Here is an 18,677-nt window from a genome sequence, read left to right on the forward strand (position 1 = left end):
TGCCAGAGCAAGTACATTCTTTATTGCACAATGCTGATACAATGACTAAATGCTGAGATGCTGATGCTAATGGGTACTTACACTACTGATGCTGGGTACTGGGTACTGAGGTATTGAAGGGGTACTAAGGTTCTATGTCGAAGACGATAATGTTGACGAAGGGTACTGCGGGTTCTATGGCGACGAGGAGGAGGTCGACGATGAGGTCTATGTCGAAGATGATGAAGTCGACGATGAGGTACTAAGGGTCTTGTCGATGACGATGAAGTCGACGACGGTACTGTGTGGAAGACGGTTCTGTGTGGAAGACGGTGATGTCGACGGCATGGTCTATGTCGAAGACGATGATGTCAACGAGGGGTACTGCTGGTCTATGTCGACGACGATGATGTCGACGACGACGACGACAATGGTGACTGTGACGACGACGACGATTCAAGTCCGGGACTGCGATGACGATGGAACACTTCCTAGGCTAGACTCACTGAACTGAACTGAATCCATGTCATGAAGTAGCTTGTCCACGTACACAGAGGGTTAGATGTGTCACGTGACATCCCCTCCTTTTCAAAGTGAGGTATTGGTACCGAACTGTATGGCGTCGAGGGAGATCGCCAACAGTGTCTGGAATCCTGGAAAGGACTCTTCGCCAGCCCACTCTGATGGGTGGGTCATGCGATACTTGGAACTTCATAAAGGTCTGCAACGCTTGCTTCTTTGGGCCACGCCGAAAGCGACACAAAGTCTTCTGTGGCTCCTTCGATGCTTCAGGTTCGTCTATAGTCATGCGTCTACCTTCTTCAAGAATCTCGGAGGCTGAAAATTCCTGAAACCACTTCCAACACAAAAACATGAACATACCCATTCCATGTAAAGTGACTGGAAAAATTCTATTTCTTCGAAAAAACTGTGCATGCAATGCAGATGAACAAAGTGACAAAGTGCCAAATCGTTCATCAAACACACGCAAACAATGGGGTCGAATCTCGACTTTTTGATCTAAATCAATTAACTGTGGCAAAACACAATGGAAATGCCTATGCGTGATGCTCAATCTTTCTTGTGCTCTTTCGGATACTATGTCATGCTAAGGAAAAGACATGGAATGTGAATTCCTTGGGTGCAAACATTTCATCTTTTCATGAGTAATCCGCATACATCCGTGCTCATTCATGAGTAAATCGTGCTCGGTGTACAATATGTCATGCCTGTGAAAAGGGATCACATAAGGACGGTGACTAGAATACAGGAACCGATCATGAATAAAACACTCGATCAATGCGTGTTGACTAATCATGCGAACACATAATACTTCCTGGGGGGGGGGGGGGGGGGGGGGGTTGTGGACCTAGGCTCGAGAGCCAAGGTGGGTTCTTCCTGGGGGGGGGGGGGGGGGGGGGTTCTTTGGACCTAGGCTCGAGAGCCAAGATGGGTTCTTTCTGAGGGGGTTCTTTGGACCTTGACTCAAGAGTTAAGATCGGTGCTTCGTGATTGATCGTCTCTGCAATGAGGTTAGCTTCACTAGAGAAAGTATGAACTAACACATCATCCTTGTGAACAATCACATCTTTTCAGGCAAATCATCATTCTTGTCATTATCATGCAATTCATCATGCTCATCATTATCATGCAAATCCTGTGTGTCGTGCTTTGGAGAAGAAAAGACTGACAGAGTCTCCTTCTCATGATTCTGCTCAAACCGCGCCTGCACAATTGAAAAGAGTCGTAAGAACTCTTTCATGTGTTGGTCGCTCTTCTCTTTTCTTGCTTTGTTCTCGCGATCAAATTCTGCTTTTCTTGCTTTGTTCTTGCGATCAAATTCTGCTTGTCTTTCTTTGGCTTCCAAGCGTGCTAGCTCGTACTTACGCTCGATGGCTGCCAATCTTTCTTCGCGGTCACGTGCTATGGCTGCCATTCGTTCTTCGTACTTATGCTCTATGGCCGCCATTCCTTCGTCGCTTTCTAGCTTCCTGTCCATTATCATCTTGTCGAAAGCCTCCATAGGAGTTAGTGCAATCCTTGGCGTAGATGGGGAAAGGGGAGGGTCAGAAAAACCTCTTGGTGGGGAAAACTCTTCTTCGCCACTCCCATGCTCACCACCTCCATGCCAAGTATCCATTCCGCTTCGAGTCATGACCATCACACTGAAGTCTTGGGTTCTGAAGTTCACGAGGAACTTGGGTTCTTGAGTTCTTGAGGGTCTTGAGGTTCGTGAGGTTCTTCTTTAGCTTGCAATTTGTGTTAGAGAATGATCTTCTCTTTACCCGAGTTCTTCTCTTTTCCGCGGGCGCACCCCTTGGCGGCCTTGCGCTCAAACCGAGGTTGCTTTTTCCCACCTCACGTCGATTGGCCGGCCGCTAAGTGCATGGTCCGCTCTCAATGGTGAAAAGAGAACAAAGGGAGGCTGGACAAGCCCTTCTTTCTTGGGTTTCCTGTCACTCTTCAAAAACACGGTTAGGAATCGACACGACCAAGAGGACTTGGGTTACGTGCGACCGCAACAAGCAAAGAAAATTCTTGTGGTTCTTTCCTTGAGTGATATAGAACACTGCCAAAGCTCTGATACCAATGTAAGGTGCAACTGCTCCGAACTGTGCTCAAGGTTCCTTTTACTTACAGAAGGGAGAGCCTTCCGTTCCTTTAGTGAGAGAGTGCAATGGACACAAACAAAGTGGTGAACACTGTGAATGAAGGTGCTGAGAGTGAGAGATAGAGAGAGAATACGACACCAGAATGTTGTCAAACCCTCCTTCGAAGGCCCTTCTCTCGATGGCGAGAGAAGTCTATGCTATTGATTGCACAAATCTCTACAATGCTTTGGACTTGCCGACGATGTCGACGACGATGAGGACGATGACGAGACGGGCTGAAATCTGAAAACGCTAAGGGCTGAAATCTGCAAATCTTTATCTGCTGAATTCTGACTCTATGTCGGTGACGATGTCGATGGCGACGACGCATTGAAAACGCAGATGCTGAAATCTGCGTTTTTTGCGCTGAATCTTGGATCTGACCGTGCAACGAGGATTTGTTGTGGGAAGGTGAGATCTGCAAGGTTCGGGGCTTCCACTGCGATGTCTGACTGCTGAAAACTGAAAACGCTGGTCCTTCTTGAGTCCTTGTCGCGATGGAACTGCAAAACGCTAGGGGCTGATCTGCAAACCATGCTAGGGCTGAATTGGAGTCTGCTGAAAAACGCTAGTGGGTCTGTGGTCCTGCTGTCGCCGGTTGTCTTGCAAATGCAAAACGCTAGACTGATCTGCTGTTCTACTGTCGTCGGGAATCTGCAAGTGCAAAAACGTTGGTTGATCTTGTTGATCGCTGAAAAACACCGAGTCTTCTTGTCGGTGGGGAGTCTTGCTGAGAAGGTGCTTGTTGAACCCTTGGTTCCTGTTGCCTCTTCTGCCAGAAAGTGCTAGCGCTACGTTTCCTTATATACATGCTTGCTCATTTTGCCCTACCCAGTTTCCCAACAAAAGTCACTTAAAAATAATAAGTGAAAATTGGCTAAAATAGGGAAAATAGGTCTATGCACTGTAAAAATGCTCCTGATGGGTTCTGAGTGTAAACTGATGATCATGCTGTGTGCAACCAGAGGATATGCATCTACTCTAAGTGTCTGGACATGCACGGTCTGCGGACAGACTCACAAAAGTGCCAGAACACTTCCTAGGCTAGACTCACTGAATTGGACTGAACCCATGTCATGAAGTAGCTTGTCCACATACACATAGGGTTAGATGTGTCACGTGACAGCAAGTGCCTGGCAGTAGGAGGCTCTCTAGCCGAGTGTAGGCCGCTTCCTCAAGGGCAGCGTGTGAATGAAAATGCAGTAGGTCTTCAAAAAACGCGAGTCCAAAAACGCCAGCAGGTCCAAAAAATGCAGATGATGCCAGAAAACGCAAGGCTGTTCAGGGGCTGGTTTGGTGCGATCTGCTGTTGAGGAGGAGAGCTGCCTGGCTGAAATTTGTAGTTTTTTGCGATGGAATGGAGCAGAATTGCTAGTGCTCACGCACGCCGAAAACGTTGTGGGGGAGAGAGAGAGAGAGACCACAAGTGCTCTGCAAATGATGCTCTCAATACACAATGCATGACTATAAGACCCTAACCATTCTATTTATAGAATGTGAGGTTGAGGTAGGGCAAAATGTGTAATTGGTGCAAAAAACATAAAAGCCCAAAAATGGCTAAAAACGTGTGCACCGAGCCAGGCTCAAAAAATGACTGGCCGGACACGTGCTAAAAGTGTCCGCTCATGCAATCTACATGATGTGCGATGGGTGGCCAACCCAGGACAATCACTATCCGTAAAAAATGGCGAAGCAATGGTGGTGTAACTCTAACAACCATCAACCAGCGTTTTCTCTGGCAACCATCCGCGTTTTCAGCTCTATGATCGCCATCAGATTTCAGCCCTCAGTGTATTCAGTCCTTGCCGCATTAGCACCAGTGTTTTCAGATTTCAACCATCTTCAGCTTCAACATTTTCAGTTTTAAGCCCATCACCGTCCTCGGCAATAGCAAATCAGCCCACAGCCTCGTTGTCGTCATCGTTGTCGTAGTACCTAGCAGTACCCATTAGCACCGTAGTACAAGTACCCCTCGCCGTGGTCGCCGCCGCCGCAGTACCCCAGTATCTAGCACCCCTTGCGTTTTGGCTTGGCTCCTGCCTAGCTCAGCGTAGGGATCATCAGGACCTTAGCACCCAAGTACCTTCAATACCCAAGCACCAAGTACGTGCAGTACCCTTTAGCACTTCATCAGTACCGAGCATCAGTAGCATCGAGTACCCATTAGCATCTCAAACATCTCATCATTTAGCATCATTGCATCAACATTCTGTACAAGTAATAAAGCAAGTACTTGCTCTGGCAACAGAGCAAGGGGGCCCTTGAGGGTGGTTGGGACCCGACATGCGGTGTCGTCTGTGTGTGTGTGTGTGTCTCTCTTTCATTCAGTTTAGTTCAGTTCTTTCAAGTAAAGTAAAGTAACCTTGTGTTTGTGTGAAGTACTAGATCCGAGCTAAACCCTTAAATACTTCCGCTGCACCCGACAACCCATGCTTTACAAAGCTCGGTACTTTTGTCCATCTGATCAGGGTCAGTCCTCACAAAGTCTGGTACCAATTTTGCTTTTGTCTTTCCTTTTCTTCCGCGCTCTTCGGCTGCTCTGGAATTCCCTGGCTTGTCTTCAGGTGGTCCTCTGGTTCTTCTTTTCAAGAATTCTGTCAAGCTCTTTCTGCACTCGTCTGTCCTTTCAGCTTTCCTCTCGACCTGAGAGGAGAATCAATGGCCTTACGCCATCTTGAATAAATCTTATTAATCGGGTAATTCTTCAGGTGTTTCGCAAATCTTGGGTCTTTGGAGTACTTGATCAATCTTTTTAAAGGTGTCAACTTGCAGTCGATGTTTGTACTCCGCCTTGGCAAACTTTTCTACCAAGAATTTGTCCAAATCTTCATTCTTTTCTACAGTTTCCGCGCCGGATTTTTACTTTTCTTTGCCTACCCACCGAGAGGTGTTATCTTTGTCAGATTCTCCGCGAGAACTCATTTGTAATTTGGGGTTCTTTATGGCTTATGCCCTGTAAGACAGAGCGTTGAAGACGGGATCATGCCCGATGCACGATGATGTAAGGGTGGGAGTGGCTATAGAAGGGATCGGATCCTTTGGAGAGGAAGAATCTTTCTGAGCTCTGATACCGTTGTAACAAGCTTGGACGCTCCAAGCAAGAAATCAATAGCAACACACCAACAGAAACTTCAAAATCATTGAACTTTTTGTGAGAGAGAGAGAGAGAGAGAGAGAGAGAGAGAGAGAGAGAGAGAGAGAGAGAGAGAGAGAGAGAGAGAGAGAGACGACACGGTCTAGCGTAGTTCCGTGCCCAAAGGTATTGGCCCCAAAGTCTGGTTCCCCTTTTGGTATTTCTTTTCATTAATCATTGCAAAGTACAACTCGCGAGGGACCTCTGCTCTCAGACTCTGCGTCTAGATGCTCTTCAGAGTGAGGCCCCAAGGGCTCTTTTAAATAGTACAAGGGATGCCAAAAGCAAAGCTATACATGAAAAGCTTCAAGTTTCAATAGCATCTGGTCCAAAACTGGCGTCCCAAAAGCTACCAGCGTGAATTGCGGGAATCCGTACAACCTACCACATGGCACAGCCAGCGCAAAACATGGGATTTTTGTATAGCTGTCCACGTCAGCACTCCACGCAAATTAATTGCCTTGTGTCCCTTGGGCTCCGTCGGAAGGGAACCATAAGTTGGAACAACTTATAAAATCATCTTTATCATTTTGTGACATAGTGATACTGAGCTGCGCTAAGTGCCTGGACATGCACGTCTTGCGTATAGGCTCACAAGGTTGCTAGAACACCTCCTAGGTTGACCTAAACCCTAGAAATAGGAGTTACAGCTTGTCCACATGCACATAGGGTTAGATGTGCATGTGACATGCAATGTTTCGGGGCACTTCTCTTAGAATTGGAGGCCTGCCATTGCGGGTGGGACCGTGTGCCTTGAGCGTTGGAAAAGTCAAACAAGTATGTACTGAGTGTTGCATGCGTGGCGTGTAACAAGGGGACGGGCACCACGTGCCAACGGAAAAGAACAGACTGAACAACTCTAAGCACATCAAACAACAACTAAATTGAAAGAGATGCATGACATGAGATGGGGAGTCACGGAGTTTCACCCCGAGAGAGAACTGGCCCCAAACCTTGATGCCCCTTTCGGTATTTCTTTATATTACTTGAACTCGGTACAATGCCGGTACTCACGCTCTGCACCTTCACCCAGAAGAGTGCCAGAGAATGAGCCCTTTGCACATATTTAAAGGCCCTTGGCCTTGAAAAGCAGTTACATAAAAAGCTTGAAACTCAAAAACACTTGGCCCAAAAGCTGGCGCTGAAAAATCAGCCAGCTTAAATCACGGAAATTGGTACAGGCTGCCACGACAACAAGTCAACGCAAATTGCGGAAATCCCCACGTCATCAATTCTCCACGCTAGAGTTTCAGTGTGTGTGTGTGGTCCTGCTTTTTTTAAATGTCTTTAGGTCACTTGGGCCCCATCGGATGGGGTCCCATAAGTTGGTGGGAACTTCTTCCGCTTCTTCTTTTGCTGCTTCTACTTCTTAGGGTTTAGGCCTCTGAGCCGGATCTGCAGGTTGGCTCCGTTCTTCAGTGGCTTGACACGTCAGCAATTTGTGACATGGTGCACCTGCGAGGGGTAGAAAAGCTGCCCCCACGATAAGTCTGCGGCATTCCTTTTGAACAAGGGATGGAATCCTTGCATGGTGAAGATTCGTAGTGGTATGGAATTCTCTGAATATCCATAAAGCAAGCATCCTACCCCACCATCTTCGTGAATCTCAACCCCACGTGCGACACCCTATCGTATGGGTTCCATGATGTGGATGATGATGGACATGATGATGTGGCAAGAGGAGATGAGATGGAGCAAGGCAGCTAGGCTATTAGGCTACAAGAGGGGCAGCCTTAGCAGTGCGCTATGCTCCTTATTTCTCGACAGCTACGTGACTTACGAGAGAGATTTTTCATGGGAGCTGATCAACCGCCTTGGTCTTTGGTTCATATGAAGATCAGTGTTTCGAGTCTTCTCGGGTCGGACCCCGCCGCTTGCAGTGATGGTTCGAGCCTTCTGGCTCCAGTTGATTACACACTCAAGAGGACAGTATGATAGTATCCAGGGCTGAGAGATGTCGCCAGGCATTCTTTAGTCTGTGGTGGCGGGGACCTTTGTTCATTGTGGAGCATGATCTTCATGGGCACTATAGCCCATAGGCCACCTGTTTGGCTATTTCCCCCTCCCATTCTGTGATGTAGCCACCGTGTATTCTTTGCCGGTAATTATGCGAGAGCCTCCCCTTGTGCAGTCTGCTCTCATGGTAGGGGCTCATTTAGCCTATTGGGCAGGCTGGTAACTTATAGAAGGATCTTTTATGTGCCAAAAATAAAAAAATTTCAAAAGGTGGTAGTAGTAAGTATGAATTGCCGACGTTTCTTCTCACCTATTTTTACAATGTTATCATTGACATGTAGTTAGTTATTGAGAGAGAATTTCAACCAATTTTTGAAATTTCAATTTTGAATTGCTATATGCCTTAGCTTGATTTCCTGAACTTAAAGCGACTGCAGAAGGAGAAGCACAAACATAAGGACAAGAAAAGAAAGAGGAAAAAAGAGAAAGAAATAAATGGGGATCTCAGGCCGCAACGTGAGTTTTGACTGTTTTGCTTCATTTCTCTGCTATTTTTGAGTCTGTTAATGGGTCTGATTGCTTCTTGTGCTGTGTAGATAATCCATCGGAAAAAAATCACCAGAAAAAAAATCACCAGAGTGGACCTGGTGAAGATTTGCCTAACTCGGCACATGGATTCTACTCTAAACATATGCCAAACTTGGCAAATGGGGTCCGCTTTCAAGTTGCGCCTGCCTCAGCAGAAGGAAACTTGCCACAGAGACAGGCTATTAGGTCTGCAGCTGTACATAAGGATACTACTCAAATTTTGCAAGCAAGTAGAACCAGAGAAAGACAACTGGAAGGTAATGGCCTTGAACTCAATTGTGTGGCAGATCAAACGCCTTTGGTCTCTTGTCGAGCTGCTGCCAGCGGTAATGGTGCAGCTACAAATGATCTAGTGCCGCCACGGTCTCTCGTGGTGTCAGAGATCGAGGACGAATTAAATAGGAAACGGAGAGTTGAATTTATTCCGCACGTAGAAAAGGTGTGGTCTGCAATTGATGATCAAGAGTGGCTTTTTCTTTGTGATAATGAACTTCAAATAGGAGCCAATGAAATGGTGAAGGCTGAGAGTGCACAAGTCTTGACAGAAGCAGTCCTTTTGCCATCCGTTGGGATTTATGCTTTGCCATATGTGGTGATGGACTGACATGTGAATGATGATGTCTTCAAAGCTAATTTAAAATGCAGTTGTTTGGGTTGAATTGGTTTTGTTCGCATTGCCTTTCGAGAGAATGGCAATGCTGATGCGGAGGTTTTTGGAGCCTGTGTAAAAAGGCATGCATGCTTTTCTCAAACCTTGCCATGTGGGTGAAAGAAACAATGCTCTCTCTCTCTCTCTCTCTCTCTCTCTCTCTCTCTCTCTCTCACATACACACACACACACACACCCATCGGAAGGTGGTCTGGACGAGAGATATTCCATTGTCACAAGCAAATATTTGTAATTTTGGGTTCAATTAGAGAAAAAAGGATTAAGCCCAAAGAAACTGACATGTAAGGGTACGGTGCCTTGTGTCTTCCACAGATTCTAGCTTCACATGCTCAATTGACTTGCAAAAAATTGTAAGGTGCACAGGTCCAACAAGCCATCTGCCTCTACAGACTATAGCACTGAACTAAAGATCCATTTAAAATCAGAAGCACTTTTACATCTGATGAATTATGTACCTAAGAAATAAGACGTAGGTTGCTTGCATCCACCTTTCTGCTTGCAAACTAAGGATTTCCAAAGGCAAAAGTACCGACTACATAGGGAGGGTGATTTTTAAATGATTATTGTGCTCTATGAAAACAATTTATAATGTGGGATTGCTCTGTTTTTTTTGTGGCATGCTTGTAAAAGACTCCTAAAAATCTAGTTGGCCATAAAAGTGCCTATCCTCTTGGCCAATATGTCCTCAGTGCTTTGAAATGTTATCTATTTGGGAGCCCAAGCTAACCAATCATTGAGATGTCTTTGGTGCTTTAAACTGTTATGCATGGGAACCCAAGTTGTCCAATCTTTGAGCTCTATTGTTTTTCAATCTTCTGTATCATTTGTAGGAGCGGTATGAAAGCATCAAATAAAAGTGGGATAGAAGAAGAATCGAAGGTTTAACATCACAAGAACAATCCAAGAGACCTCAAAGAACTATCTAACAATCTCTGAACTCAACTTGTTATTCAAGAGGGCATTGGATAGAAAATAGAGCAACTTGTATCAGCAATCCCTATAAGGTTGAGACAATGCTGCACCATTTTAGAGTTGCTTTAGTAACCCCAAAACACGCGTTAACTTGTGCACATGCAAGTACATGTTTTTTTGTGTTTTCCAAAATTACTTGCACACCATTGGAACAAAGCTTCATCGACACACACACACACACACACACACACACACACACACACACACACACACACACACACACACAACCACTACCCTACAACCTTGTTAATAATGACAATTTGATATAGAAGATCCTAATCATAAGCAATATGAAAGTAAATAAATATTTCTATGTAAAACTAACTTGAATGGCATTGGGATTCAGGGGTTGATCTATCTGCATCCACACAAAAACGTTCATTTGTGTTCCTATCTCACTTGTCACTTCATGTGTGATTATGTGAGACAAGGTGAGTAGGTCTCCACTCCTTTTTTTTTTGTGGCAAAAGGAAGAAACATTCTGAAACAATCAAAATGTAAAAATGAAGCGAGAAAGGATTTGCAAAGAAAGGAAGGGAATTGTTCAATCTTCAAGAGTTTAGAGGATTGCAATCACGCATGTCTATTTTGGAAGAAAATTTTGCACATTTGAATAAGAATGTAGCTGAACTATCTAATCTGGTAGTGTAATACATGCATCAGCAGGCGAAGGGCCCTACAACAAGTGAGCAACCCTGATTTTTTTTGGGCTCTATGCCTAAAAATCCAATCCTTGGTTTGCTCGAGGGATGCTCCAATCTGGACGCGTTGCCAATTTTCTCACTCAAAAAGAGATGGATGCGTTGTTGAAAAACACGAAACCAATGATCTTTTGTGGGGAGGAGAAAGAGTGCAATAAAGATATGGTAAATATCTTTATGAGTAAATGGGATGGTATTCAAGATCATCGTCAGACTCTGGATGTAGTCAAGGCACTGCAAATTAGTTTGACACTAGAAGATAAAGTCTATAAATGGTGGATACCGTTTAAGCAGAAAGGCATCATACCATGCCTTCGAGGATGTGTTTAGAAAGAATTCTGCCTACTAATGAGAAGGGCATAAACTGGATTGCATGGGATAAGTATTCTATGCATCGACATAATACACTTCATGAATATATCTCGCATTATAGAGATGTTATCCTCACACGGGGAGGTTTAGATGCTTTCCAACAACAAGTACGTGGGTTCATCTGTGTGTTAGCTCTTGAGCTTAAGAAGCATGTTAAAACCCAGGGCCCCTAGACCCTTCAAAAAGCTATAGTGTAGGCCCATATTCATGGTGATCTAGATGAAAAAACACTGCATATCACACATATGCTTGATACTTTGTATGTAGGTTGTGAAGGATTGAGGGGTTGGCCTCTACAACACCTCAGACCACCACAATAAAGAGAATAGATCTTTCAAGAGAATATGGGCTAATCTTTGCTCACCAATTTTATCACCCCCTCTCTCTCTCTCTCTCTCTCTCTCTCTCTCTCACACACACACACACACACACACACACACACACACACACACACACACACACTTGACTAGCCCCAACTAGGTTCCCTCTACACCGCAAAAACTCCCACTATGCTTATTTGCACTAAAGAAAGCAAAAGGATCAGTAAAAACAAAGAAAAAATTCAAAAAAACAATGAAAATATCTGCACTTTTGAAAACAAAATAAAGGGCTTCACTTGTTTTCAAACGCCCTTCCATGTGCTAGTAGAGACTCCGTAGGTGCTCCCATATATATACACACTCTTGACTAGCCCTAGCTAGGTTCCCTCTACACCGCAAAAACTCCCACTATGCTTATTTGCACTAAAGAAAGCAAAAGGATCAGTAAAAACAAAGAAAAAAATTCAAAAAAAGCAATGAAAATATCTGCACTTTTGAAAACAAAAATCAAGGGCTTTACTTGTTTTCAAACGCCCTTCCATGTGCTAGTAGAGACTCCGTAGGTGCTCCCATATATATACACATAGTTTGACCATAACTTATTCAAATCAAGCACAATTTGAAAACCCACAAAGTTCAATAAAAAAACTAAAAAAAAAGCAATGAAAAACTTTGGGAAAATCTTGGCCTTTTGCATATGTACAAGCAAGATATTGAGGCTCATATTCTATCCTTGACTAGCTGCACCACATGGAGCTGCACACAACATAGCTAGCATACTTCAAACCAAGATGAAGAGAGGTCAATATGTAGAGCTAAGCACCCACTTTCATCATCCCATTGAGAGATACAATCTCAACTCACCACACTAGGCTCTCACAAAGCAAGAGGGGCATCTCCACACCAAACCCCCCACCCTTCACCGTAGATTGCATAAACATGGAGCTTCATATTCTCTGATGAAACTCCCACTTCATTCATGAAAAAAATCTAATATTTTTAAAAATTTTCCTCATATTTTTATTGCACTTACTCAATCCTTGAAATCTTGATATTTTTATATGCAAAAATAGCAAAACTATGTATCCTGCACAACTGGCCCGTGTGCGTAGAGACACCTGGCACACATTGCTTTTGTACACTTTGTAAAATCATGCTTTATTTACATCGAAGGAGCCAAAAAATACAAAAAAAAAACACTTCTCAATTTCTTCGGGGTGAATCCCACCATTCCTAAAAAAAACGTCACATGTTGCCCCTTCAAGAAGCATGGAACACTTTGAAGTGTTCCATGTACATGCCCTACTTGCAATCACATGATTCTTGTCACATAAGGCTTGAGCCTGATCATATCGACCCTTACCTTATGCATCTTCCCATCCAAGTCCTTAAGCTGATAGCTTCCATCATCAAACAACTCGTGCACAACAAAAGGACCTTCCCACTTTTCCTTGAACTATGTTTGTAAGGTGTTGTCCAAAGCACTATTATATCTCATGACCAACCTGCCCTTACACAACTCTTTTTCCTTTTTCATTGAATACATCATCCCTTCTTTTTTCCAAGCCCTCATAGTAAATAGCACTTTCTCTATCAAACAAGAGGCTATACATAGATGCCAATATCTCCTTTACAAGCTCCTCCTCACCCAAACTATTCTTAAAAATGAATTTAAATAAAGGAATCATCGGATTAACTGGCATAATACATTTTGAGCCATAAACAAAATGAAATGGGGTGAAATCCGTGGCTGATTTTTAAATCACTCTTCATGCTCACAATGCCCTCTCTAAATACATATCCCAATCTTTTGGATGCTCTTCCACAAGCTTGAACAATATCCTTTGCAAAACTTTATTGAATGCTTTTATCAATCCATTGCATTGTGGGTGATAAGAAGTAGCATACCTGTGTTTGATCTCCATTTTCTCTCCCAATTCAGTAAGATTATTTAAAAACTCTTTTCCTTGATCGCTTACAAGCTCCAATGGAACTCCAAATCTACAACATATGCAATCAAAGATAAAGTTGCATACATCTCCATTCCTGGTGCTTGGAAGAGAACCTATTACATCCACACCCCACTTTTTAGAAAGTCCTAGATCAAAATATGTCTCAAAGGCTCGGACATTAGCTTTCTTTTTTGATACATTTGGAACTCATGACAGCTTCTACGCCAATGCACAACATCCCTATTCATACTTTGCCACATAAGCTGAGCATTCAAAACTTTTCTTCTTGTGATTTCCACCCCAAAAATGACCTGCACATACCTCCTCATGGCAAGATTTTAAGCAATTAAAAATATCACCATGGTAGAGCACTCTTGTCACTCATAACACCATCAATTTCCTTGTGATAAATGTGCTCTCCAATAAAGACAGATCTCATAGCCTCATGTGACTGCATGCCTTTGTTGAGATATTAATCCTTTTCTTGCAAAACCCATTTGCAATACATACTCTTTCCCATGAAGGAACTCTCTTCCAAGATATTTTGGATCTCTAATTCCTACTACATGCACATCCTTTGCAAGCACCTGTTCTGCCAACTCATGAGCTCTTACATTCATGTTTGGGGCACGTGCCATGTTTGAAAATAAAGGAAAGGCTTTAACAGAGCTTCCTTACTTTGCAAAACTAGTCTTTCATGCCCCTTTGATTCACCTTCCATGTACGTTGAACTTGTCGTACAATCAACATAGCATCACCTTTGATTAGAAGCGTCCTTACATGCCTTTTGACACATTCTTCCAAGCCCAAACAAAGGCTTGCATATTCAGCCTCATTATTGTTCTTTACATCTACTTCTTGGCTTCCAAACTACCAATCAATCTAATTTTATTCCACAAATACATAACCAATAGTGCCCTTGGTAATGCTCCTTTTGAAAGACTCATCAAAGTAGAAGGTTCCTTCCACATCCTAAAGCTCTGCATGCATAGTTGGACTTGGTACTATCTTCTTTTCTAAATATCTTTCAGCTCACTCTTTGCATGAATCTCTTCAAAATTGAGCATAACTGGCATATTTTCTCTCACACTATCCTTTTTGTAAAGCTCATGTCAAATTGCTGCAAGCCAAGTACCCACTTTTGCAATTTTGGGCTATCTCCAGGATACCTTAGTGCATGAGGCAATATTCTAGAATATGTCAACACTACAAAAGGCTTACAAATAAGATAGGAATTTAGCCTCTTTTTTTGCATGTACCAAAGCCCAAACCAGCTATTCAATTTCATGCTAATTTTTTTGAACATCACTCTTCACTTTACTTACGTAGCAAACCGACTTCATGTAAAACTGCTTTTTTTCTTTTTGCATCAATAGTGCATCAATAACATGCTCACCCACAAACTCAAGAAAAAAAATTCATCCCAACAAGGAGGCATCATCAAAATTAATGTAGATAGCTTCTTCTTAACATCCTCAAAAGATATTTGCTTATGTAGGAAATTCACGGGCACCTACATGGGCACCATGGTAGCCCTAGGGCCATAGGATCTCTCATTACAATATGAGGCAACTTATGGTGCTTGAGCTTATGCATTGGCACCCTATGACCCTAGGGCCATATGATCTCTCATTAGAATAGAGGGCAACCTATGGTCTTAGGGCTAGAGGGTGGCGTGTCAATGTAACAACTCTCAAAGATAATTTAGGCTATTCAAAGGCACCTACATGGGCACCTTGGTAGATCTATGGCCCTAGGACCATAGAATCTGACATTGAAATAGAGGGAAACCTATGACTCTTGAGCTTGTACATTGGCACCCTACGGCCCTAAGGAAATAGGATCTCTCATTAGAATAGAGGACAACCTATAACCTACCTATGATCAACATCATGTGTCCTAGAAACCATAATGATAACCCCTACGGCCCTAGGACCATAGAGTGCCAATATAGAGGCGCAAAAACATGAGCTTGTGGTCCCTTAGGTTTATAACAAAGCACATTACGGCCATAGGATCATATAGAAAACATCCTATGATTCTAACACCAAATTGTGTCAGATTAGAGGGTCTAGAGGGTATAAAGTATTCTATGGTCCTAAGAATATAGATTTCTTCCTATTTTAATTATTTATAAATAAAACTCCTTATGGACCTAAGACCATAGAAGGCATATTTTAAGCTCCCACATAGTCTTCAAGATACCTACAAACTTCACCCTGCTACCCTTAGGCCATAGGGTGAAATGTTTTTTTCTTCAAGAAGTCTATTATCAACACCTTGTAGTCAAAGTCTACCATGCAGCCACAAGGCCTTTTAGGGCGGTCCTTATATTTCTACAAGCTATATTGTAATGGCATCCTTGGCCTTATTATATACATTCTTGGATATCTATTTAATGTTTTCTTAGATATCAAATTTGTCATTTGGATACTCTCAATTTTTAAAAAAAGAGTGTGACAAAGCTAACAATAGGTGTTCTTTGAAACTTGTAGTCCTTCAATACGATATTGAGGTCGACGAAGTTTCACCTGAGATTGTTGGTACAAATGATTTTCAAGCTATTGAACCTTTTGAGATTGCGCTGACAAAGTTCCATCTGAGATTGTTGGTACAAAGGATTTTCAAACTATTGAACCTTTTGAGAAAGAGTCTATGGATCTCCATAGCAACCATAGCATTCTTGAAGAAGTTGACAAAATTATACAACTTCCTGAAGGTCAACCATTGCAACCAATGGAGAAGAACTTGAAGAGTGATGCTATGGGAGTCGAAGGTGATGCAAGTTTTAATACATATATAAGGTTAGAAGAAAAATCCATCTAGAACATCTCAGTAAATCAAGATCTAGGAACTGGGGTGCATGGTGATTTGGACCTTCAATCCACTGACAGACCAATGCTAACTATAATAGTGAGCTTGGGTGGATTGCTTTTGAGATGACGTTGGCATAAGTCCAAAAAATGAAGAGCTTAAAGTTTCAATATGATCATATTGTTCTACGGCTAGGATGCATTGAATTTTTTAAGACTCTACTTAGTAATTTTAATGTTCGGATATGGTGGCATAAGTCCAAAAAATGAAGAGCTTAAAGTTTCAATATGATCATATTGTTCTACGGCTAGGATGCATTGAATTTTTAAAGACTCTACTTAGTAATTTTAATGTTCGGATATGGTGAGCTACTAATGATACACATGTTAAGGACATCATCAAGATTTTAGAGAAGGAGGTTGTAGAAAATCTTTCACTCATTATGATTTGGGGACAAAGCCAATGTCAATCATGTGAAAAATCAAGAATCACTCACCCAAATAATCCAAGAGTAGAAGCACTTTTCAAACCATTGGCTATTGCATCAACAAAATTTGGGATTGATACAAAGAGAATGCTTCTAGTAGATGATGCACCATTAAAGGGATGTGTTAATCCTACATTGAATTGTATTTTTTTGCCATCATTCAATGTTGATGAGGAGGATACTATCCTCATTGTGGATCTACCGCAATAGATTCGATCTCTTTATCATGTCAACAACATTCACACAATTACAAGACCTTATTTGTATGGACAAGCACCCATAGTGCAAGGGCATGAACTTTATAATCATGTTCATATGGTTGTCTGTTTACAACCCAATGTTGTCTATCCTTGTCCTGGAGTATGTGAAGTGGTTTGTGGCTACCCAAGGCAGCAAGGGCTTTGCTTTGTTGAGCGGTCTTTTTAGCTCACATTATTGCCCATCATTGGCAACATCGAGATCTGAATTTTCAGCCCTTCATTCCTCTCACATTGGGAGTGCAATTCAGCCCCAAATCCACCCCTTGGTGGCCATGCACATCGAGAAGGATCCAAAGGTGCATCAAATCAGACCTAGAGGTTCCGCAACAACATTGATCATTTGAGTCAGTAGAGTCTACGCTTCAAGTATTGCATGTGTACATTCCAGTTACGCAATCTAAAATACCACATCCACTATGGTGTGGGGGCCTCTCTACCTCTCCTTTGGCCATCCTTGTCTACCTATATTCGTATAGACTAACCTTGTTTAAATGGCATCCCTTGTACCCACTTGTCCTTGCTTGCCTGCATCCCCCTTTGCATTGTCTAGGTGTTGGACCCATTGGCCTTGTTTGCCACTAGATAGCCATGTTCTTCCGTTTATCTTTGAACTCGGGGGTGCACCATGTAATCATGTTAATGTATAATGTGAGTTCAAAAGGAGGGGTTTTTAAATGCAAAAAATTTAGGCAATTTAACAGAGATAATTTAAAATAAGGGGTATTTATATTCAATTTTGGAAAAAATCCCTAAAATAAGGGGTCATTTTATTCATTTAGACATATTAAAAGAGGGGTTTTTTCAATACCCCGTGAACGCACGTTATATAGGGGGGTACTAAATGGTGAACCCCCTTGGTCTTTAAAATTCATTTTCTTTGAAATCTTGTTGCTTGGTTCCCTTGTAATGGAGACACTTTGTTAACAAATGGAAACTCTGTGAATGGAAACACTTTGTTTCTATATTTTTTAATGGAATTTGTTGCTCTCTTTGAAATCTTGTTGCCTGGTTCTGTTGTGATGGGAACACTTTGTTTATAGATTGCTTAATGGAAGTTGTTGTTCTCTTTGAAATCTTGTTGCCTGGTTACCTTGTGATGGAAACACTTTGTTTATAGATGGAAAACTCTTTGTTTAAATGGAAGATCAATAAATCGACCAATGTTTGGCATGATGAATTTTTTTCATGCTCAATAGCTCGATCAATGTTTGTCATGGTCAATTTTTGTTTACTTAAGGAAAGCCTACAATGTTGTCTATTTTTGTGCCGATGTACCTACATCCTGGGTTATATGATATTGATGCACTGCCAATAATCTCTTGTGTGTTGAATGCAGAGGTGTGTCCGGAGTTGCCAGCATGCCTCCATGTGATGATGGCTGACATTAAGGATGATGAGTAGGCTTTGCGTAGCAACAAGGGTAAGGAGGCGGAGGATGAGGAGGATTGTGTGGAAGAGGGGGAAGAGCACGGGTATGGTGAAGATGATCTGGATACTAAATTTGGGTTTGGGGAAAGTTATGAGGAGGCAGCAGAGCAGTATAGTGGTGGAGACAAGGAGGTGGGGTCCAAGGATGAAGCATCTATGACAAGATCCTTGATTGAGCTCAGAATTACACCTGAGGTTGAGGTCCCGGGACCCACCTTGTTGAGGTGTCATTGGCCGCACATGTTGACGAGCAGCCAACCATTCACATTGTTGATGGGAAGCCATCCATGCATGATGCCAACGCAGTGTAAACAAGCAGCCATCCAAGGGTATCAAGGATGTTTCGATGCCACCCTCCATGGATGAGATTGAGGATGTTCATCCCATGTCTCCC

General features: G+C 42.7%; 1 protein-coding gene across 2 annotated transcripts in view; it reads left to right on the top strand.

Annotated features, from left to right (window-relative positions):
* Window positions 1-8,966, top strand: part of LOC147458004 (uncharacterized) — a 35,208-nt gene extending 26,242 nt beyond the window's left edge. For both annotated transcript variants that reach the window (XM_086511743.1, XM_086511742.1), the window contains 2 exons: window positions 8,157-8,235; window positions 8,316-8,966. In XM_086511743.1, the coding sequence (XP_086367869.1) occupies window positions 8,157-8,235; window positions 8,316-8,911 (675 nt within the window). In that variant the 3' untranslated portion in view covers window positions 8,912-8,966. The remainder of the gene's footprint in view (window positions 1-8,156; window positions 8,236-8,315) is intronic.
* The last annotated feature ends 9,711 nt before the right edge of the window (window positions 8,967-18,677 follow it).

The sequence above is a fragment of the Adiantum capillus-veneris genome, chromosome 5, assembly GCF_014529385.1.
Source record: "Adiantum capillus-veneris isolate H3 chromosome 5, ASM1452938v2, whole genome shotgun sequence".
Taxonomy (NCBI): Eukaryota; Viridiplantae; Streptophyta; class Polypodiopsida; order Polypodiales; family Pteridaceae; genus Adiantum; species Adiantum capillus-veneris.